Below are 23,709 nucleotides of genomic sequence, written 5' to 3' on the forward strand. Positions count from 1 at the left end.
TTGTGTTGTTACTTACTCCGATTCTTAGCACAAAGCAAATGCCATGTTCTTTACCACGTATGAGATCATCCTGTCCAACAAGAACATCCCTTAGATTAGATTTGATTCAAAAATTTAGGGTTAGGTTTCCGCCGAACTCATCTCGGGCCGACCGAGTTGTGGAAATCGGTCTCACCGATTTGGCCTAGGCCATTGCACTTGCACTTTTCGGTCTGACCGAAAGTTGTAAATCAGTGTGACCGAGTTCAACTCTCAGTGAAACCCTAGCAATCTCGGAGTCACCGAACTGTGTCCCGGTCTGACCAATTTCACTAGTTTAGACTCCAAAAGTTGCTTCGATGTCACCGAGTTTAACAAATCGGTAGCTCCGAAATGCTTTCTATGGAAAACTAAAACTAAGTTTTTGACTCATTTGTTTTACATAGATAGATCTTGTCTACATCATGTCATCGTTCTTATTGCATTACTCCATTTCTCCATGAACTTAATACACTAGATGCATGCTGGATAGCGGTCGATGTGTGGAGTAATAGTAGTAGATGCAGGCAGGAGTCGGTCTACTAATCTTGGACGTGATGCCTATATAATGATCATTGTCTGGATATCGTCATGATTATTTGAAGTTCTATCAATTGCCCAACAGTAATTTGTTCACCCACTCTTTGCTATTTTTCTCGAGAAAAGCCACTAGTGAAATCTACGGCCCCCGGGTCTCTTCTTTATTATATTGCCTTTGCGATCTATTTTCCTTTGCTTTTATTTTCAGATTTATTAAACCAAAAATACAAAAATACCTTGATGCACTTTATTTTATTTGTGATCCATTTATCCAATCTATTACAACTTTACCCCGTCCTTTTGCCAATTTATGGCGCCGTTACCCAAAAGGGATTGTCAACCCCTTTAACACGTCGGGTTGCGAGTGGTTGTTATTTGTGTGCAGGTGCTATTTACGTAGTGTTGCTTGGTTCTCCTACTGGTTCGATAACCTTGGTCTCATCACTGAGGGAAATACCTACCGTCGTTGTGCTACATCGTCCCTTCCTCTTCGGGGAAATACCGACGTAGTTCTAGCAGACATCAAGAGCCAAACTTTATTTTTGCAAAAAAGCCTAAGGCAGACGCACGCACACACGCAGCCAGCTGCCGCTGCTTTGATCGAACAAGTTAGGGTTCCTTTGTCTTCCTCCTGCACCACTGCAGTCCGCCTCGTCTCCGGTGCCCCTAGGGCCATTGGGACGCGGTGAATCTTGGCACTTGCCAGTGGGAGGGCTCCGTTTTTAGATGTTCCTTTTGGTTTATTAGGGTTTGTGTCATGCTCAGGAAGATGAAATGTGGCGGCTCCGTGAACATGGTGTTGGGAATCGTTGCATGGAAAACAAAAATTTCTAGGCACATGCAATGATCTATCCATGGAGATGCATAGCAACGAGGGGGAGAGTATTTCTTCGCGCTTCAACCGATCTAGTACCGAACGTACGGCACCTCCGCGTTCTGCACACATTCAGCTCGGTGACGTCCTCGCCTTCTTGATCCAGCAAGACGGGCGAATTAGTAGATGAGTTCCAGTAGCACGACGGCGTGGTGACGGTAATGGTGATGCGATCTCCGCAGGGTTTCGTCTAAGCACTACGAAGATATGATCGAGGGAGTAAACGGTGGACGGGGGCGCCGCACACGGCTAAGAAAATGTTGTGTCCTTGTGTGGCACCCCCTCCCCACATATATATAGGTGGGAGGGGATGAGGCAGCCCCTAGGGCGCCCCAAGAGACCTAGCGGCAGCCCTAGGGCGGTGGACTTGCCCTGCGCCCCCCCCCCTTTCCTTATATGAAGAAGGGGAAAGGAAAGAGGGGGGAGTCCTACTCCACACATTCCTTTCCCTCCCCTCTTTCCTTCTCCTCCTCATAAGCCAGCCTCTATAGGGGGTGCACCAACCCCTTGTGGGCTGGTGTGTTCCCTCTCCTGGCCCATAAGGCCCATATCTTTGCCGGGGGTGCCCGAAACTCCTTTCCAGTGACCCGATAAGTACCTGGTACCCTCCGAAATACTTCCGGCGTCCGAATACCATCGTCATATATATCAATATTTACCTCTCGGCCATTGAGAGACTCTTCGTCATGTCCGTGATCTCATCCGGGACTCCGAACAATATTCGGTCAGCAAATCACATAACTCATATAATACTATATCGTCATCGAACGTTAAGCGTGCAGACCCTACGGGTTCAAGAACTATATAGACATGAGAGAGACACCCTTCAGGTCAATAACCAATAGCGGAACCTGGATGCTCATATTGGCTCCTACATATTCTACGAAGATCTTTATCGGTCGAACCGTTATGACAACATACGTAATTCCCTTTGTCCATCGGTATGTTACTTGCCCGAGATTCGATTGTCGGTATCTTCATACCTAGTTCAATCTCGTTACCGGCAAGTCTCTTTACTCGTTCTGCAATACATCACCTCGTGACTAACTCCTTAGTCGTTTGCTTGCAAGCTTATGATGTGTGTTACCGAGAGGGCCCAGAGATACCTCCCCGATACTCGGAGTGACAAATCCTAGTCTCGATCTATGCCAACTCAAAAAACACCTTTGGAGATACCTGTAGAGCATCTTTATAATCACCTAGTTAGGTTGTGACATTTCATAGCACATAAGGCATTCCTCCGGTATCCGGGAGTTGCATAATCTCATAGTCGAAGGAATATGTATTTGACATGAGAAAGCAATAGCAATATAACTGAATGATCATTATGCTAAGCTAACGGATGGGTCTTGTCCATCACATCATTCTCCTAATGATGTGATCCCGTTATCAAATGACAACTCATGTCCATGGGTAGGAAACCTTAACCATCTTTGATCAACAAGCTAGTCAAGTAGAGGCTCACTAGGGACACGATGTTTGTTTATGTATTCACACATGTATTTAGGTTTTCGGTCAATACAATTCTAGCATGAATAATAAACCTTTATCATGAATAAGGACATATAAAATAACAACTTTATTATTGCCTCTAGAGCACATTTCCTTCAATCTCCCACTTGCACTAGAGTCAATAATCTAGTTCACATCGCCATGTGAATAACACCCATAGTTCACATCGCCATGTGATTAAGACCTATATATCACATCGCGATGTGACCAACACCGAAAGGGTTTACTAGAGTCAATAATTTATTTCACATCGCCATGTGTTTAACACCCAAAGAGTAATAAGGTGTGATCATGTTTTGCTTGTGAGAGAAGTTTAGTCAACGGGTCTGTCACATTCAGATCCATATGTATTTTGCAAATTTCTATGTCTACAATGCTCTGCATGGAGCTACTCTAGCTAATTTCTCCCACGTTCAATATGTATCCAGATTGAGACTTAGAGTCATCTAGATTAGTTTCAAAGCTTGCATCGACGTAACTCTTTACGACGAACTCTTTATCACCTCCATAACCGAGAAACATTTCCTTAGTCCTCTTTAAGGCACCTAAGGATAATTTTGACCACTGTCCAGTGGTCCACTCCTGGATCACTCTTGTACCCTCTTTGCCAGATAAGTGGCAAGACACACATCAGGTGTGGTACACAGCATGGCATATCGTATAGAACCTATGGCTGAGGCATAGGGAATGACTTTCATTCTCTCTCTATCTTCTGCCGTGGTCGGGCTTTGAGTCTTACTCAACTTCACACCTTGTAATACAGGCAAGAACCCTGATCCACTTTGAACTTCTTCAAAATCTTGTCAAGGTTTGTGCTTTGTGAAAGTCCTATTAAGCGTCTCGATCTATCCCTATAGATCTTGATGCCCAATATGTAAGTAGCTTCACCGAGGTCTTTCATCGAAAAACTCTTATTCAAGTATCCTTTTATGCTATCCAGAAATTCTATATCATTTTCAATCAACAATATGTCATCTACATATAGTATTAGAAATGCTATAGAGCTCCCACTCACTTTCTTGTAAATACAGACTTCACCGAAATTCTGTATAAAACCATATGCTTTGAGCACTTCATCAAAGTGTATATTCCAACTCCGAGATGCTTGCACCAGTCCATAGATGGATTGCTGGAGCTTGCACACTTTGTTAGCACCTTTAGGATCGACAAAACTTTCTGGTTGCATCATATACAACTCTTCTTTAGGAAATCCATTAAGGAATGCAGTTTTGACATCCATTTGCCAGATTTCATAATCATAAAATGCGGCAATTGCTAACATGATTCGGACGGACTTAAGCACGGGTGAGAAAGTCTCATCGTAGTCGACCCCTTGAACTTGTCGAAAACCTTTTGCGACAAGTCGAGCTTTGTAGACAGTAACATTACCATCAGCGTCAGTCTTCTTCTTGAAGATCCATTTATCCTCTATGGCTTGCCGATCTTCGGGCAAGTCCACACTTTGTTCTCATACATGGATCCTATCTCAGATTTCATGGCCTCAAGCCATCAGTCGGAATCTGGGCTCATCATAGCTTCTTCAAAGTTCGTAGGTTCGCCTTGGTCTAATAACATGACTTCCAGAACAGGATTACCGTACCACTCTGGTGCGAATCATGCTCTGGTTGACCTACGAGGTTCAGTAGCAACTTGATCTGAAGTTTCATGATCATTATCATTTGCTTCCTCTCTAGTTGGTGTAGGCATCACGGGAATGGATTTCTCTGATGTGCTACTTTCCAATTCGAGAGAAGGTACGATTACCTCATCAAGTTCTACTTTCCTCCCACTCACTTCTTTCGAGAGAAACTCCTTCTCTAGAAAGGTTTCCTTTTTGGCAATAAAAATTCTTGCCTTCGGATCTGTGGTAGAAGGTGTACCCAATTGTTTCCTTAAGGTATCCTATGAAGACGCACTTCTCCGATTTGGGTTCGAGCTTATCAGGCCGAAGCCTTTTGACATAAGTGTCGCAACCCCAAACTTTAAGAAACGACAGCTTACGTTTCTTGCCAAACCATAGTTCATACGGTGTCGTCTCAACGGATTTAGACGGTGCCCTATTTAACGTGAATGCGGCTGTCTCTAATGCATAACTCCAAAACGATAGTGGCAAATTGGTAAGAGACATCATAGAACGCACCATATCGAATAAAGTACGGTTATGATGTTCGGACACACTATTACGCTGTGGTGTTCCAGGTGGCGTGAATTGTGAAACTATTTCACATTGTTTTATATGAAGGCCGCGTGCTTCAATACTCATCGGACCACATACATCGGTATGTACTATTTCCAATAAGTCATTAGCTCGCTCCATTGTTCCAGACAACGGAGTTTAGTCATCTTGCCCATGAGGCATGGTATACAAGTATCAAATGATTCATAATCAAGTGATTCCAAAAATCCACCTGCATGGAGTTTCTTCATGCGTTTTACACCAATATAACCTAAACAGCAGTGCCAAACTCGTTACCCAAATATTTGCCTCCGCAATCAGATTGTAAAAACTTTATTTTCTTGTTACAATGATTCTCCAATTTACTATGAAATTCTTTAAACTTTTTAAATGTTTCAGACTGTGTTTTATTAAGTAGATATACCCATATCTGCTAAAATCATCTCCGAAGGTCGGAAAATAATGATATTGCCGCGTGCTTCAATACTCATCAGACCACATACATCGGTATGTACTATTTCCAATAAGTCATTACCTCGCTCCATTGTTCCGGAGAACGGAGTTTAGTCATCTTGCCCATGAGGCATGGTTCACAAGTATCAAGTGATTCCAAAAACCTACCTGCATGGAGTTTCTTTATGCGCTTTACACCAATATAACCTAAACAGCAGTGCCACAAGTATGTTGAATTATCATTATCAATTTTGCATCTTTTAGCATCAATATTATGAATATGTGTATCACTATGATCGAGATTCAATAAATCATTCACATTGGATGTATGACCATAGAAGATTTTATTCATGTAAACAGAACAACAATTATTTTTGATTTAAATGAATGATGGATTAGAGCTAATTGCAATAGGTTACACCAATAGGTGGTGTTTTGTGCAACAAACCCAAGAATAGGTGTTCTATGCAAATTTGACCCCAATAGGTGATGGTTTGTGCAATTTTCTTCCCATGGGAAATTAGAATATGTAAAAAATTATTAACCCGCTCATCTTTCTAATATATGATTTCAACCACCCTGGGATGTTGTGAAACCAAGACGATCACAGCTTTCCTCTTCTTTTACCACACGTTGCAGTGTCTGCGAAATATGACAAAAATGTACTGCTGTGGAAACCCGGAGGGGTTTTACCTAGTCCTACATGCCATCACTAACAGACCATCAAGATTAGCAACCTTTCATGGTCTAACAATGTCAAGGAGGAAAGAAGATGAAAAAAAAAACTAAGCAGAAAACGTGCACCTACATTGTTTGTGTCTATTGTGTGTGCATCTCAGAAAAAACGATGAGTTGACTCGACACTTAAAGGAAAACTAGAGCCACATTCTTTGCGGTAACACCGGATCATCTGATATGTATGTACATCAATCCAAATTGTCAATACAACACTGAAAAAACAAAGGCATGACGACCATGTACGGGAAAAAGTTAACTGTATTATTCCGTCTTTTTTACTGTAGACGGACACTGCCTGTTGGCTAAAACAGGGAGATTACGGGCAGCATCTGGCTCATTTTATCTACTGGCCAAAGTTCCCGAGAAGGCGCTCCACAGCAGCATGTACGTTCCCAGAAGTGGCCATCAGTGCCCGGATATTCTCTGCAGTGTCGAAGAACCCCATTTCTTGGAGCTGGCCGAGTTGCGTTGCATAGAGTTCCTCCGGTGGCACTGAGATAACGGGGAAACGAATATCAGCCGACGGAACACAATAAGAGCAGGCAAATTCTCAAGACGGCAGTGTATACAAACCATTGGAGGCATTTGGTACACCTAAGCCACCTCCAGCACCAAGCCCACTAAGCATGCCCATCAAGGTGTCCAGGCCAACATTTCCCCGCGTGCCTGTATTTGTTCAGACACTGCCTCAACAAAGGTATGATAAAATGTGTTTATCTAGACAGAACTTAAGATCTCTGCACTGCACATCTAGTTTTGCTTCAGAACTGAGCGCTACGTAAAAATTCTGTTCAATATCCAGGTAGCACCGCAAAGCAGCTGGACAGTAGATCAGAGACATTACAAATAAAAAATGGCTCCATAGCGGTGGTATCAAGGCGTATGGAACTACAATCTGTTTTTCAGTTAACAAATCCAAATGAGTGGAACAGTATTTTGGTCAGAGGCGGCCCATTTCCATTTTGAAGAAACATATCACATGATTCAGAATCAGGAAATCATCAATAATTGACTGTAGGCCAAATGATTCTGTGAACTTCTAACTTCTAATGTTTAATTCAGTAATTATCTTGAAAAAAAGAAAATCACCTTAGTAGTTTAGAGTTACCAATGAACAGATGGTAATGATTCTAATGCTACAACAGTATACCCTAACACATCGCGGAGCAGAAACTTTATGAACATGAACCAAGCAGAGCGTGTATAGAAAAGCAATTCTTGCCACAGGAGATCCTTTTTTTTTGCGGGAACACAGGAGATCAACTACAAACAACATAAGAGAACTCTGGAGCATTCACATCAAACCTGACATAGTAATCCATATCAAGGAAGAAGAGATTATGCATAAAGAACATAATAATAATCAAGAACAATTACCTGTGCCATTGCCCCCTAGGTTACCAGCCCTGAAAAGAAAAGACTCAGCAAACGCATAATTGCACCCTCAAAAAATAAACATAACTGCACTTCATAATCTCTATTTTATTTAATTTCATAAAAAAAGGGGTGATACAATCATGCTATTGAATTAGAGTGTTACTTTTTCCCTTTTTTCTCGCAAAAAAAAAGAGTTACTCACTGGCTAGGTTGATTTTGGCCAAGCTGTGATGACAGTGTCTGCTGGAATGAGAGTAATTGCTGCGCAGAACAAATACAAATTTTATCAGAAAATAAAATACGAGAACAGTTGTTAACTTGCATCACAACAGATTTTACCTGCAAAGCCTCTGGGGATGCCATCTGGCGAAGAAATTCTGGGTTTTGGAACATATCCCTCAACTGAGTGTTTGACTCCATCAGGCTACGTGCATTTGGGTTCATGCTAAGCAACTGTGGGACAAGCAAATGTTACAGAATGATCCAAGGTCATCTCCAAAAATCATAAAAGAACTAGTTTTGAAAAATATTGGACCTGGTTCATTGACTGTGGGTCAGACATAATGTTCTGCATCATCTGCATCATAGCAGGGTTTTGCAGCATCTGACTCAAAAGAGCAGCATCAGGTGGACCACCAAGCATACTCCCCAAATCTGCTGAACCCAACCCTCCTAGACCACCTGCAGCACCAGTTCTTGCATTCCCACCAAGACCACCGAGCAGGCTGCTCAAATCTGCTGAACCCAGCCCTCCTGGGCCACCAGTTGCACCAGCCCTGGGACTAGCAGCAGGACCTGACCGTGTTGTTCCTTGCGCACCCCCAGCTGGGAAAATATAATAGTATCACAGGCAATTATCAGCAGCTGTGAGAATAAAAATACTACCACATGTAATTATCAACATTCAACAACAAAACAAACAAAAAACTCTAAATAACTAGAACCTACCATTGTTGCTCCAGGGGTTTGGAAGTGGATTAGTATTTGGAACAGGGGTTCCTGTTGTGGACTCTGGGCCGGTAGTTGGAGCATTGCCGGCTTGGTTAGGCCCCTGATTTCCAAGAAGAGCTGCAAACGGGTTAGAGGCCGGGGTGCCTTCCCCACCCCCTCCCATTGTTGTTGCATTAAGAAAAGGCTCCTGTACAGTTTCATACATACGCCGGAGCATATTAAACCCTTCAGGGGAAGCTTCGATGTTGCTCATTGCTCTGTCTGTGTTCCGCATCATCTCCCTCATAATTTCAGGGTTTCTTGCAGCTTCAAGGGTCTGGCGGAGAACACTAGGATCATTGAGGACATGGGCAAGATCTGGATTCCGATCAATAATATCACGCATTTGTGGATTATTCATAATCATATTGCGTATTAGATCAGGGTTATTCATGAGACTCTGCATCATTGGCATGTTCATTATCTCCCTCATAAGGTTGGGATTCTGGCTCAACTGTTGCTGCATTTGATCTAATTCCGGAAGTCCAGCCCCAAATAAACCTGCTGGCCTGCCACTAGCAGCTCCAGTAGCACCAAGGCCTGGAAATAAGCCTCCAAGACCACCTGCAGGGCCACTGGTAGGAGTAGTTGAAGCTTGGGGGCTTGCTGCAGCAGGTGCTCCTGATGCTGCTGGTTGGGCAACGCCTCGCACCAAGTGAATGGTGTGATCTGTCTCAACACCTGGAAAATACAAGTAGCATAGAAAAATGCTTAATAACACGAAGATCTAAATGACAGGTCAGCATTACCATGGAAAGAAAGATTGCAATTGCATCCTTGCATGTGCCAAAACCATATACAGGAGTTTGTAATACAGTAAGATAGTGCACCTTGCTACCATACCGTGAATCATCGTAAAATAATTTGCTAATAACAACCAAATAATTACATTTTGGAACATAAGAAGCCAACTGTTACAGACTCATACAAGAATTACCAGTTTTCTCCCAAAATAAAATAAAAAATCCAAAGATGGAATTTAATGTTTTTTCATGAAAAGTATTAGTGATGCAACAAATTCATTGGAAAGCATTTGCTCCATGCAAGGGCATGTAGCATCTGCCAGTCTTTTGCAGACTGTTCCCTGCATTTTCCCAACACAAAGTGTAGCATTAGTGCCCTATGTGTGTGTGATTCTGTAATATAATAGTCAAAAAATACGGAAACATGCCATAACTCCAGTGACTGTGGTTGTAATGACACTATTTTGTAAAATAAGAAGTCGACCATTTAGGAACAAAAACATTATGCATTTTCATTAGGATTCAACTATAAACTCCACCGGCTTTCTCAGTTTACCAGAATATATAGTGACTTACTAAAAATACATCAACAAATTTTACATACTTCCCCAGAGTAACATAAATTTTACACTGAACAATCAATTGACACAAATTTACTACACTCTACAAACTACATTCAACAATCAAACGCTATGCCAAATTTCACACAAGAAATTACTGGAACTTCCTTATGATGATCCTTAAGCTAACATACTAATTCCCCACTCCACCTCAAGCAAATCCAGTAAATCTCTTAAGAATTGACCTGTAGCTATGTAATGATACATGCACAAGTAACGGAAGCTAAAATCCACAACGCTTGGAATTAAACTCGTGCCACGACAAGAGAAGCTTCCTTCAGCTTCAGCTTCTTCTATTGCTATATAAAACATCTACGCCAACGGTATCCGTTGTCGCTAACACACCGCACTGTCTACCCGCATCAACCAATCACCCGTGTAGTATCAGCTAGCACAGCGCATAAGCATACCGTTGCATCTGATCCACACCAGCACGCTCCCAACCAACAAACGGGCATTGCAAATTTGCAATTCACGCAAGGGGCCGGCCAATTCGACCCCACCGAAGCCAAACCGCGACCTTATTCCCCGTATCCGTGTGTTGTGCACGCACCGTAGCTTTCTAGGGTTTGCTCGTCCTTGAGGATCCGGCCCTTGTAGATCAGGCGCTGCTGCGGCGCCGGCACGTCGCAGCTCCCGGCCACGACCTCCTTGAACGCCCCGACCGTCTCGCCCAGGTCCGCCTGCAGGGTGAACTTGGCGCCGTTGGCGCACCGGATGTTGAGCGTCGCCCGCGCGCCCGAGGGCGGGGACTCGCTCCCGGCCCCCTCGCCGTCGCCTGCTCCGCCCATGCCCTCGGCCGAGGCTCGATCCGGTCGGGCCAGGGGGCGTGGGCTGCGATTGGGTTCTGCCGTGTGCGCGTGAGCTTTGCGAGTTTTTTTTCTTTCCCTCTTCCCTTCCCTTGCTCGGAGAGAGAAGAAAGAGAGGAGAAGAAGAAGCAAATCGGCCGTGGACGCGAGGGATTTAACGGCGGAGGGCGCCGCGGGGTAGGGGTGGCGGACGGCGTGGATTCGTTGCGTGCGGTGGGGGCGCTGGGTGAGGTGTGATACCGGGTGGGGGGGCCCTCGTGGACCGCCACCGCAAGAGTCGGTGACCGGAAGGTTCTAGCGTTCGAGTCAGGGGAGGGTGTTCTCTATTCCGACTGGGACCGAACGGGTCCGTGGAATTTTCGGACGGATTGTGCGAATCTCAACGATTCCACGTAGTAGTGTACAGTCTGGCTCTTGGGTTGATTGTCATCTTTGCTCCCGGAGGTGATACAAGGCCAAAATCACTGTGTTTTGGCTCATGGCAGCATCGCACCCATTCATACTCATCCCCATCAGAATCCTCACCGATCCGCCCTGAACCGTTTCGCCCCGCGTTCCCTTCTCATCCCTTGGAAAGGTGATCTCGAAGGTGACCGTTCTGCCCTCATCTCCGTTGGCGTGGCCGTGGGTCCTTTACCCCTCCGACAATCGCTCCAGCGACGGGAGGCGAAGGGAACCCCGGCGCTGCTGCTCCGGCGAGTAGTTAGGCTGGGCTTTGTTCTTCACAAAGGCGGCGCATCGGTGGCGGGGTCGACACCGCGTCAGAATAATTTGGCCATGTTTCTTTCTCACCGATAGTGTTCCAATCGACGCTGTTGAGAAGCAGGTGGCCTCTTTGTCTCGTCAGTCATCAAATTTGGCAGTTTTAGGTTGTGTCGGCTCGTGTTCGGCGTCACCCTGGATGACAGCAGCTGCGGCCATGGCAGAGTGTGCAGAGGTTCTGAAGCGGGATGTGCAAAGGGCAGGGTGTTAATCCGCTCTTTCTTCTTTTGTTCTTTGCTTTTCTCCACATCTTTTTCATCTAATGAGTTGACAGTTTCGCCAATTTCTTCTTTCATACAAGTCTGCAAAATATTAATCTCTTCTATGGCAGCAGACATTCTCTCAATAAATTCTTTAATATAAGGTTTTTTTATGATAGTGCCCCTTGTTCTTAGTTGTGCTCAGTTGTCCCCACGCTCTAAACTTTTGCTCACTTTTCCCCACCCTCTTATCTGAAACTATCACACATAGTCAAACTGGAAGTTTGTCGTCGGGTCAATGGCTTCACCGTTAACTGTTGACGACTGGGGCCGCTTAGGGTTGGGTCCTCCTTTGATCGTTACGTGCTGACGAGTGGGGCCGCAAGGAGACACATCGGAGCAACTTGTCGGAAACATATCGGGCCGCTTAGGGTTGGGTCCTCCTTTGATCGTTACGTGCTGACGAGTGGGGCCGCAAGGAGACACATCGGAGCAGCTTGTCGGAAACATATCGGGTCGCTTAGGGTTGGGTCCTCCTTTGATCGTTACGTGCTGACGAGTGGGGCCGCAAGGAGACACATCGGAGCAGCTTGTCGGAAACATATCGGGCCACTCCTGCACCGCCCCGCCTCCTCCTCCGTCGCCGTCGTCGTGTCGTCCACCCTCAAGCCCTATTTCGTTCATTGGCGACGCCACGCCTGTGACGCCCGGATAATTAGGCTACAGTAATCACACGTTAATGATGCCACGTCACCACGGTTACTGTTGTTAATCTCGCATTAGTTCACAACCGATTCAAATTCAAATTTGAATTCAAGTCAAACAATAAAAGTTTCCAAACATTAAAACTAAAATGCTCTAAACGTGTCAAATAATTCATGACTAATAATGGTGTAGAAACCACATACATGAAACATGATTAAATGCTCAAAAGTAATTAACATGGTGGCTAAAACAATTAAATAAATGACTTTTGTATTTTATAAAATCCTAAATTGTTTTATTTGAAAGCCAAGCTTTTTATGGCAGAGGCTTAATTTATAACACCAATTTAGGCGCTAATTATTTATCTTAATAGAGTTTAAATAAACTGAAAGTTAAAAGAAAACAGAAAAAAAATACAAAAGAGAAAACAAACAAAAAAAGAAAGAAGAAAACCCCCTGGACCGTGGCCCAACTGGGCCAACCCACCAGGCCCAGCCGGCCAGCCCACCCACTCCCTTAACCCCCCCGGACCCCGAAACCCACTCACCCACCGACACTCCCCCCCCCCCCCCCCCGAAAATATCTCCCCCCCCCCTCTCCCCCGATTGGATCGGGATCGAGAGGAGGAGACCGCCGACGCCGCCGCCCGGATCGCCCGACGCCGCCTCGCCCTCGCCGGCCTACCTCCTCCTCCTCCCCACCGGTATGCCTCCCCCGTCGCCGGTCGTCTCCGTCCTCCTCCTCGCCCCCCGTTGCCCTGGACCCTACTCCCCGCCGTGAGCCGCCGCCTTTTCTCTCCTCCTCTCCCCCTGTCCCCGTACGCACGCACGCGCGCACGCTCCGCCGTGGCCGCGCCCTCTCCCCCGCTGCTCCCTCGTCCCGCAGCTCCACGCCAGCACGCGCGCCCGCGCCCGTCCCGCACTCGTGCCCCTGCCACCGTGCCCTGCCCCGCAGTGCCCTCGCGCGTGCACGCCGCCCGCCTCACCTTGCTCGCCTCCTCCGTGCCCGCTCTTCGTCGGCCCCGTGCTCGTCGTCCTCACCGGCCCAGTGAGCGCACCCCACTGCTCGCCGCCTGCCTCGCCCCACCTCGTCGGCGCAGAAGGCCACCCCACGCCACGGCCTCCTCCCCGCGGCCCCGGCGAGCACGCCCGCGCCCGAGGGCTGCCGCCTCTGCCCCGCAGCTTCTTCACCGCCTCGACCACCGCGGCCCCCCTCGCCCGCCCCCGCAGTCGTCCCTCCGCCGCCCCCCTTGGCCTGGCTGCCGTCGCTGGCGTGCGCCGCGCGCGCCCAGCGCCTTCGGGCGTGCGCCCCTCGGGTTGCACCTGCGCCCCCCTTGCACACGGCGCCCGTCGCCCGCTGCGCCCGCTCGGGCGCACACCCGCACCCGAGCGCCCGAACCCGATAGGCCCCTATGGGCCTATGACATATGGGCCCCGCCCACAGAATGTGTTTTAGAAAAAAAATGAAAAAAATTAATAACTAAAATAAAATAAAAATAAATAAATAAAAATAACATCATTAATTAATTAAGATAATTAATCCTGTTAATTAATCTAATTAAGCCTAATTAATTAATCTAATCACTTAAATTAAAATTAACTAATCATGTTTAGTTAACTAAGTCAATGACCAGTGGGACCCACACGTCAGGGACCCAGTCAACACTTCTGTTGACTGTTGATGTCATGATGACGTCAGCAAACACTGTTGTAGATAATGTTGTATTAAATTAATTAAATAAATGCTAAAATTAATTTAAATCTTTTAAAATTCATATAAAATAAACCGTAGCTCGGATGAAAATACTTTCTACATGAAAGTTGCTCGGAACGACGAGACGAATCCGGATACGCAGCCCGTTCGTTCGCCACACATCCCTAACGTATCGAACTCGCAACTTTCCCCCTCCGTTTCATCTGTCCGAAAATGCGTAACATCGGGAATACTTTCCCGGATGTTCCCCCCCTTCGCCGGTACCACCTACTGCCGCGTTAGGACACACCTAGCACCGCTCATTGTCATGTCACGCATCGTCATGCTTATGTTTGCAATTGTATTTACTGTTTCTTCCCCCTCTTCTCTCCGGTAGACTACGAGACCGACGCTGCTGCTGCCCAGTTCGACTACGGAGTTGACGACCCCTCCAACTTGCCAGAGCAACCAGGCAAGCCCCCCCCCCTTGATCACCAGATATCGCCCACTCTACTCTCTACTGCTTGCATTAGAGTAGTGTAGCATGTTAATGCTTTCGGTTAATCTTATTCTGTTGCATAGCCTGTCCCTGTTGCTACAGTTGTTACCCTTACCTGCTATCCTACTACTTAGTATAGGATGCTAGTGTTCCATCAGTGGCCCTACACTCTTGTCCGTCTGCCATGCTATACTACTGGGCCGTGATCACTTCGGGAGGTGATCACGGGTATATGCTATATAATTTATATACATGACACATGTGGTGACTGAAGTCGGGTCGGCTCGTTGAGTACCCGCAAGTGATTCTGATGAGAGGGCTGAAAGGACAGGTGGCTCCATCCCGGTAGAGGTGGGCCTGGGTTCCTGACGGCCCCCGACTGTTACTTTATGGCGGAGCGACAGGGCAGGTTGAGACCACCTAGGAGAGAGGTGGGCCTGGCCCTGGTCGGCGTTCGCGGATACTTAACACGCTTAACGAGATCTTGGTATTTGATCTAAGTCTGGCCATTTGGTCTATACGCACTAACCAACTACGCGGGAACAGTTATGGGCACTCGACGTCGTGGTATCAGCCGAAGCTCTTCTTGACGTCAGCGACGGAGCGGCGCGCGCCGGATTGGACTGGAACGCCTGCTAGGCTAGGTCTGCTTCCGGCCGCGTACGCAACATGCAGGTGTGCAATGGGCGATGGGCCCAGACCCCTGCGCGCATAGGATTTAGACCGGCGTGTTGACCTCTTTGTTGAGCCTAGGTGGGGCTGCGACGTGTTGATCTTCCGAGGCCGGGCATGACCCAGAAAAGTGTGTCCGGCCAAATGGGATCGAGCGTGTTGGGTTATGTGGTGCACCCCTGCAGGAAAGTTTATCTATTCGAATAGCCGTGTCCCTCGGTAAAAGGACGACCCAGAGTTGTAACTTGACCTTATGACAACTAGAACTGTATACTTAATAAAACACACCCTTCCCAGTGCCAGATATAACCCGGTGATCGCTCTCTAACAGGGCGACGAGGAGGGGATCGCCGGGTAGGATTATGCTATGCGATGCTACTTGGTGAACTTACCACCTACTCTCTTCTACATGCTGCAAGATGGAGGTGGCCAGAAGCGTAGTCTTCGACAGGATTAGCTATCCCCCTCTTATTCTGGCATTTTGCAGTTCAGTCCACTGATATGGCCCTTTACACATATACCCATGCATATGTAGTGTAGCTCCTTGCTTGCGAGTACTTTGGATGAGTACTCACGGTTGCTTTTCTCCCTCTTTTCCCCTTTCTATACCTGGTTGTCGCAACCAGGCGCTGGAGTCCAGGAGCTAGAGATCTCGAGGATGATTCTGCATGGAGTTCGGCTTCGAGGAGTAGTTAGGAGGTCCCAGGCAGGAGGCCTTGCCTTTTCGATCGTTGCTACTTTTGTGCTAGCCTTCTTAAGGCAAACTTGTTTAACTTATGTCTGTACTCAGATATTGTTGCTTCCGCTGACTCGTCTATGATCGAGCACTTGTATTCGAGCCCTCGAGGCCCCTGGCTTGTATTATGATGCTTGTATGACTTATTTATGTTGTAGAGTTGTGTTGTGATATCTTCCCGTGAGTCCCTGATCTTGATCGTACACATTTGCGTGCATGATTAGTGTACGGTCGAATCGGGGGCGTCACAAGTTGGTATCAGAGCCGACTGCCTGTAGGAATCCCCCTTTCCAACTCCTTGGCCGAAGTTGAGTCTAGTCATTGCTAAACTTTTACTGACATGGTTGTGTGGCTTATGGGCCCACGTCGCCATTGGGTGGTATTAGGATCTTTTACTCCTTGTCTATACTCTGGGACTCTGATCTCTCTTCTATTCGGGTTAAGTGAGTTTTGCTAAATCTAACATTAGGATCTCGTTATCACTTTCACCCGGAGAGCCCCTTATTACTGATGATCGTCTGCTGCACGTGAAGACCCTGAAGATACTCTCCGCTGATAACCCGAGAACTTGTGTTCATCGCTTTTGCAATTCCCTTTCATCGATAAACTCCTGTGGATAACCACGTATACCCGCCATTCATACAATGTTTCCCAGTTGATCTTGTTATTACAAGATACCCCGAAATTCTCTCTGTTGTTCCGAGAATCCTTTGAGCTTACTGCCTTGTTGTTCTTTGTCACCTGAATACCCCTACGGATAATTCTCGCACTTACCGAGTATCCGCTCATCCCCAGTTGATTCAAGTATTTCACAAAAGTGTTCAAAATACCATTCGATCTTCTGAAAATCCTCAGGAGCCTTTTGCTCTTGAATTTCTTGCTTACTTGCATTATGATTAATCTTAAGTCTCGTAATCTTATTGGCATCTCTTGTCATTATCATTTTGAGTCCGTTGATTAAATCTGTTGCGAATGCTCGCAATCGTCAATCAGAGCCTAGAATTCATCCTTCCGGCTCAGACGTCATTTGAAACGTGAGCTGGTTCTCGCCAATCAAATTGTCGTCGATTTTGCCCCTATGTCTATTGAACTTATCCATCCTTGATCAGAGCGTCTGTTTCTGATCCTTCGCTTTGTAAATCATAATTCCTTTGCAATTGAGCTCTAAGTTACTTAGTTGTTTCTATAATCCAAGGTCTTTGCATTGATTCTACCTCTGGTTGTGTGCCGATACTCACATCAGATCCTTTATGGACCATCAGAACCTTGTTGGATTTTATCCGACAACGTCCTTCATATTCAATCACTTTGGAAGTTCTTTCCCTGATACATAATGCCTTTAGTAAATTGTATCCTCTCGTTTTGTCACCCATGCTCTACTATCGAGCTTGAGTTATTTACCCCTGAAGCTTGTGGTATATGTTTCCACGATGCCCCGATGGGTTGACCCTATGCCTTTCATAGTATGTGTGAACTCAAAAGTTTTCATGAGTCATACTCTTCTGGTATTTTGCCAGATAAAAATTTTCAACACTACAACTTCATCAAACGCGAGAAGTGAATGAAAGGGTATGCATTGTAGAAGTGGGAGTCGACCTTGAACTTTGTGTTCATGCCCATGGACACGATGTAGATCCTATCATAGAAGCTTCTTGTAATAATAACTATTTCCTTGATATGATATCGTCTAGTATCTGTGTATTGATCCTTTTGCAATCGTGGTTCCGACCATGTTCTCCTTTAAATACCATTCTCGTGCAAGTTTAAGCACTTGTCCTATGCAGAGCAATACCCCCGTCCAACCTCTACTTTGGTCTGTAATCGAGTATTACCCCCCTGGTATCTCGAGAATGCCAAGGAACTACTTAACTTCTTATGAGTTCTTCATCAACTAATATTCTTGCCGATTCCAATTTTTCCAACGGGTTCTGAGTTGTTAGAACCCCTCAAGGACACCGATAAGTGAATCAATTCCGCACTCCGATTCAATAACTCTAAGTAATTTTTGTTGCTTACGAGTTTAATAATCCTTCAAGTCATTCCTAGCCTGCTCGGCTATGTCATTATCGTGCCGAATTTAACTATGCTACCTGGACCTTCCCAGCGCACAAATTTCGACAGTGAGCTAATCTTACGTCGATCTTCCTCGTCATATCATTCTTCCTTGAACAACAAGCTTGATTTCAAGTTTGTGTCGTACCCGTGGTTCGAATAACCTTTTGCTTCATCATACCTTTTAGCTTGATGTCATCGTTGATCGATTACATCTTCATGAAATCTCTCGACAAATGTGTCGTGATCATCATCTACATTCTGAGCTCTTCCAAGATATCTATCGAAATTCAGGATGAGAAATACCATCCTTGCCCCTCGATGAATTGTGTTATCATCGACAACATTCTTGCCTCCCCCCAACACAAACTTGTTCATATTTTGTGTTGTATCTTGATTTCCCTGCTATCCAACTTATGGTATGTTCTACCGTGGAGTATTACCATCTTTGATGTCAAGAATGTCGTGAGCATTACTCCACCTCTTAAGAATTCTTGGTACAGTGATACTTCTCACCATCACCATTATTTCTTGGTCCCCGTGTTGTTTCTGAATGAAATACCGACAAATGGTCTGTGACGTGTAAATTCTAAACTTCTAGCAACCCTATTGCTCTGAAGTTATTGGTCTATAGTTTCATTCTACGTCTATGGCTTAATGAATCATCATTCGAACATTGATCGTGCTACCTAGCCCATATTTCGGGTGCACATTTCAACCAATGTTTAACTGTGAATGTTTTCCTCGAGCATACATCATTAAGTCATTCGATCTAGCTAATGTTATCTCCTTGTTCACATAGTTGTGGAAATCCATCTTTTGGAAATCTCAATGGATTGTCATTGAGTCAATCAGTCACCTCCTCACCTCTCCTTGATTTAATGATGAACCCTTGTTCGGAACTCGCTTCCATAGTTCATCTCCCGAGAATCTCACATTGTCATCTCGTCAATTTGTGTTGCACCTTTTCTCCTCAGGCATCATGAGTCTGAGTTATGCTGACACCAATCAGATCTGAATCTCGGTCAGATATGATGGTTGGAACATATTTCCAAGAGTTATAACATTGGTCTATTTATGACCCGGTAAGGTGATGTCATGCCTAACACACCTGGCCGGAGGACCTATTGTTATAAGTTTTCCTTTTTAGCAAGGTTAGCTATTCTTCCATGAGGAAATTGTAAGACTTACTCTATAAGTTGTTCCTGATGGATCCTTTGTGTATCCATAGCCTGATCTTACCTAATGACCATGTCAATGCTATCTCGAAGCATGTCCGTGGTACTCTGATCTTCAATAAAAACATTTGAAGCACAATGCTAAATTTTCGTTATCAATTATTCAAACACCATTGTTTGGGTAATGTCATGAACTTCCTCTTCCCTAACCTAAATGGTTCTCGTCTAACCATTGTCCTTGGGAAGGATATACCCCTGAAATATGTGTTTAAACACATTTTCCTTTCCTTTGTTCCGTTTAATCTGATAATCATATTTTCCTTTCCATTGGTTGGTTTAATGATTCTGGTGATCATTATGATCTAAGCAGTATTAATTCCCTGCTTGTGCAAACACCTCGGTGTACAACTCTATCAGTAAGACCCTGTTACTATTGTTGGTGACATTCCGGTAACCACCGATGGACGAGAACTTTGCCTATTGGTCCGCCTCATTTCAACGAGCAGGAAAATGGTTCTCTTCGTCCCTCGCCCTTGGTACCGACGATGTTGCTGACATATAACTGACAGGCTACCCTCTGACATGCCTTGCTATCATGATCGTGCAAGATGTCACCGCCCTTCCTACTTTAACCACATGGCGGGCCCATAACCCACAGTTCCACAGGATCAAAACCTGACTCTCCTGTGCACCCCCTGTTCCCAAATTTATTCATCGCGTGTGGCCTCGTATGTAATTCACGGACCACCGTCCTACTGATCTATACTGGCATCAGACATAATACTTATTCCGATTGCTTTGAACCCCTTTCACACTTTGTTTCAGGCTTCGAACGATTGCCTACCCGTTTGAAACTTCTCATGGTACTTTCTTACTTGCTCTCGGCTTTTTCTTAAGATTTAGTTCGAGAGTTACTTTCCGCCACCTTCCCCGATGATATTGACCAGATAGTCAACCTTGCAGAGGTCCATTCTTCCGCTATGCCCCCTTATTCTTTCTTAAGTACGACGGAGATCCCAAAGAAAGGACGACAACTTCATCATGATGACCTGAAGCAGAGAAATAAGACATCAATGTATTGGACCGGCCTCTTCGAGAAGAGCAAGCCAGGATGAGAAGACTTGTTAGAATTTCGCAACCAAATTCCATCCCCCTTACTCCACCTCTTAAATCTCGGGACGAGATTTCTTGTAGTGGAGGAGAATTGTGACGCCCGGATAATTAGGCTACAGTAATCACACGTTAATGATGCTACGTCACCACGGTTACTGTTCTTAATCTCGCATTAGTTCACAACCGATTCAAATTCAAATTTGAATTCAAGTCAAACAATAAAAGTTTCCAAACATTAAAACTAAAATGCTCTAAACGTGTCAAATAATTCATGAGTAATAATGGTGTAGAAACCACATACATGAAACATGATTAAATGCTCAAAAGTAATTAACATGGTGGCTAAAACAATTAAATAAATGACTTTTGTATTTTATAAAATCCTAAACTGTTTTATTTGGAAGCCAAGCTTTTTATGGCAGAGGCTTAATTTATAACACCAATTTAGGCGCTAATTATTTATCTTAATAGAGTTTAAATAAATTGGAAGTTAAAAGAAAACAGAAAAAAATACAAAAGAGAAAACAAACAAAAAGAAAGAAAGAAGAAAACCCCCTGGACCGTGGCCCAACTGGGCCAACCCACCAGGCCCAGCCGGCCAGCCCACCCACTCCCTTAACCCCCCGTGGACCCCGAAACCCACTCACCCACCGACACTCCCCCCCCGAAAATATCTCCCCCCTCTCCCCCGATTGGATCGGGATCGAGAGGAGGAGACCGCCGACGCCGCCTCGCCCTCGCCGGCCTGCCTCCTCCTCCTCCCCACCGGTCTGCCTCCCCCGTCGCCGGTCGTCTCCGTCCTCCTCCTCGCCCCCCGTTGCCCTGGACCCTACTCCCCGCCGTGAGCCGCCGCCTTTTCTCTCCTCCTCTCCCCTGTCCCCGTACGCACGCACGCGCGCACGCTCCGCCGTGGCCGTGCCCTCTCCCCCGCTGCTCCCTCGTCCTGCAGCTCCACGCCAGCACGCGCGCCCGTCCCGCACTCGTGCCCCTGCCACCGCGCCCCTGCCCCGCAGCGCCCTCGCGCGTGCACGCCGCCCACCTCACCTTGCTCGCCTCCTCCGTGCCCTCTCTCCGTCGGCCCCGTGCTCGTCGTCCTCACCGGCCCAGCGAGCGCACCCCACTGCTCGCCGCCTGACTCGCCCCACCTCGCCGGCGCAGAAGGACACCCCACGCCACGGCCTCCTCCCCGCTGCTCCCCGTGGCCCCGGCGAGCACGCCCGCGCCCGAGGGCTGCCGCCTCCGCCCCGCAGCTTCTTCACCGCCTCGACCACCGCGGGCCCCCTCGCCCGCCACCGCAGTCGTCCCTCCGCCGCCTCCCTTGGCCTGGCCGCCGGCGCTGGCGTGCGCCGCGCGCGCCCAGCGCCCTCGGGCATGCGCCCCTCGGGTTGCGCCCGCGCCCCCCTTGCACACGGCGCCCGTTGCCCGCTGCGCCCGCTCGGGCGCACACCCGCACCCGAGCGCCCGAACCCGATAGGCCCCTATGGGCCTATGACATATGGGCCCCGCCCATAGAACGTGTTTTAGAAAAAAAATGAAAAAATTAATAATTAAAATAAAATATAAATATATAAATAAAAATAATATCATTAATTAATTAAGATAATTAATTTACTTAATTAATCCTGTTAATTAAGCCTAATTAATTAATCTAATCACTTAAATTAAAATTAACTAATCCTGTTTAGTTAACTAAGTCAATGACCAGTGGGACCCACACGTCAGCGACCCAGTCAACACTTCTATTGACTGCTGATGTCATGCTGACGTCAGCAAACACTGTTCTGGATAATGTTGTATTAAGTTAATTAAATAAATGCTAAAATTAATTTAAATCTTTTAAAATTCATATAAAATAAACCGTAGCTCGGATGAAAATACTTTCTACATGAAAGTTGCTCAGAACGACGAGACGAATCCGGATACGCAGCCCGTTCGTCCGCCACACATCCCTAACGTATCGAACTCGCAACTTTCCCCCTCCGTTTCATCTGTACGAAAATGCGTAACATCGGGAATACTTTCCCGGATGTTCCCCCCCTTCGCCGGTACCACCTACTGCCGCGTTAGGACACACCTAGCACCGCTCATTGTCATGTCACGCATCGTCATGCTTATGTTTGCAATTTTATTTACTGTTTCTCCCCCCTCTTCTCTCCGGTAGACTACGAGACTGACGCTGCTGCTGCCCAGTTCGACTACGGAGTTGACGACCCCTCCAACTTGCCAGAGCAACCAGGCAAGCCCCCCCCCCTTGATCACCAGATATCGCCCACTCTACTCTCTACTGCTTGCATTAGAGTAGTGTAGCATGTTAATGCTTTCGGTTAATCTTATTCTGTTGCATAGCCTGTCCCTGTTGCTACAGTTGTTACCCTTACCTGCTATCCTACTGCTTAGTATAGGATGCTAGTGTTCCATCAGTGGCCCTACACTCTTGTCCATCTGCCATGCTATACTATTGGGCCGTGATCACTTCGGGAGGTGATCACAGGTATATACTATATACTTTATATACATGACACATGTGGTGACTGAAGTCGGGTCGGCTCGTTGAGTACCTGCAAGTGATTCTGATGAGGGGGCTGAAAGGACAGGTGGCTCCATCCCGGTAGAGGTGGGCCTGGGTTCCTGACGGCCCCCGACTGTTACTTTATGGTGGAGCGACAGGGCAGGTTGAGACCATCTAGGAGAGAGGTGGGCCTGGCCCTGGTCGGCGTTCGCGGATACTTAACACGCTTAACGAGGTCTTGGTATTTGATCTGAGTCTGGCCATTTGGTCTATACGCACTAACCAACTACGCGGGAACAGTTATGGGCACTCGACGTCGTGGTATCAGCCGAAGCTCTTCTTGACGTCAGCGACGGAGCGGCGCGCGCCGGATTGGACTGGAACGCTTGCTAGGCTAGGTCTGCTTCCGGCCGCGTACGCAACGTGCAGGTGTGCAATGGGCGATGGGCCCAGACCCCTGCGCGCATAGGATTTAGACCGGCGTGTTGACCTCTCTGTTGAGCCTAGGTGGGGCTGCGACGTGTTGATCTTCCGAGGCCGGGCATGACCCAGAAAAGTGTGTCCGGCCAAATGGGATCGAACGTGTTGGGTTATGTGGTGCACCCCTGCAGGGAAGTTTATCTATTCGAATAGCTGTGTCTCTTGGTAAAAGGACGACCTGGAGTTGTACCTTGACCTTATGACAACTAGAACTGGATACTTAATAAAACACACCCTTCCAAGTGACAGATATAACCCAGT

The 23,709-nt window shown here is 46.6% G+C and overlaps 1 protein-coding gene across 1 annotated transcript; it reads right to left on the reverse strand.

Annotated features, from left to right (window-relative positions):
* Positions 1-6,437: 6,437 nt before the first annotated feature.
* Positions 6,438-11,051, reverse strand: LOC109759479 (ubiquitin domain-containing protein DSK2b). The gene is made up of 8 exons (XM_020318303.4): positions 10,595-11,051; positions 8,637-9,359; positions 8,224-8,513; positions 8,028-8,141; positions 7,891-7,949; positions 7,689-7,717; positions 6,885-6,977; positions 6,438-6,803 (listed from the first exon to the last, which is right to left on the reverse strand). The coding sequence occupies exons 1-8, from the start codon at positions 10,830-10,832 to the stop codon at positions 6,655-6,657; spliced, it is 1,695 nt and encodes a 564-aa protein (XP_020173892.1). The 5' UTR covers positions 10,833-11,051; the 3' UTR covers positions 6,438-6,654.
* Between the last annotated feature and the right edge of the window lie 12,658 nt (positions 11,052-23,709).

Source organism: Aegilops tauschii, chromosome 1 (genome assembly GCF_002575655.3).
Source record: "Aegilops tauschii subsp. strangulata cultivar AL8/78 chromosome 1, Aet v6.0, whole genome shotgun sequence".
In the NCBI taxonomy this organism is placed as follows: Eukaryota; Viridiplantae; Streptophyta; class Magnoliopsida; order Poales; family Poaceae; genus Aegilops; species Aegilops tauschii.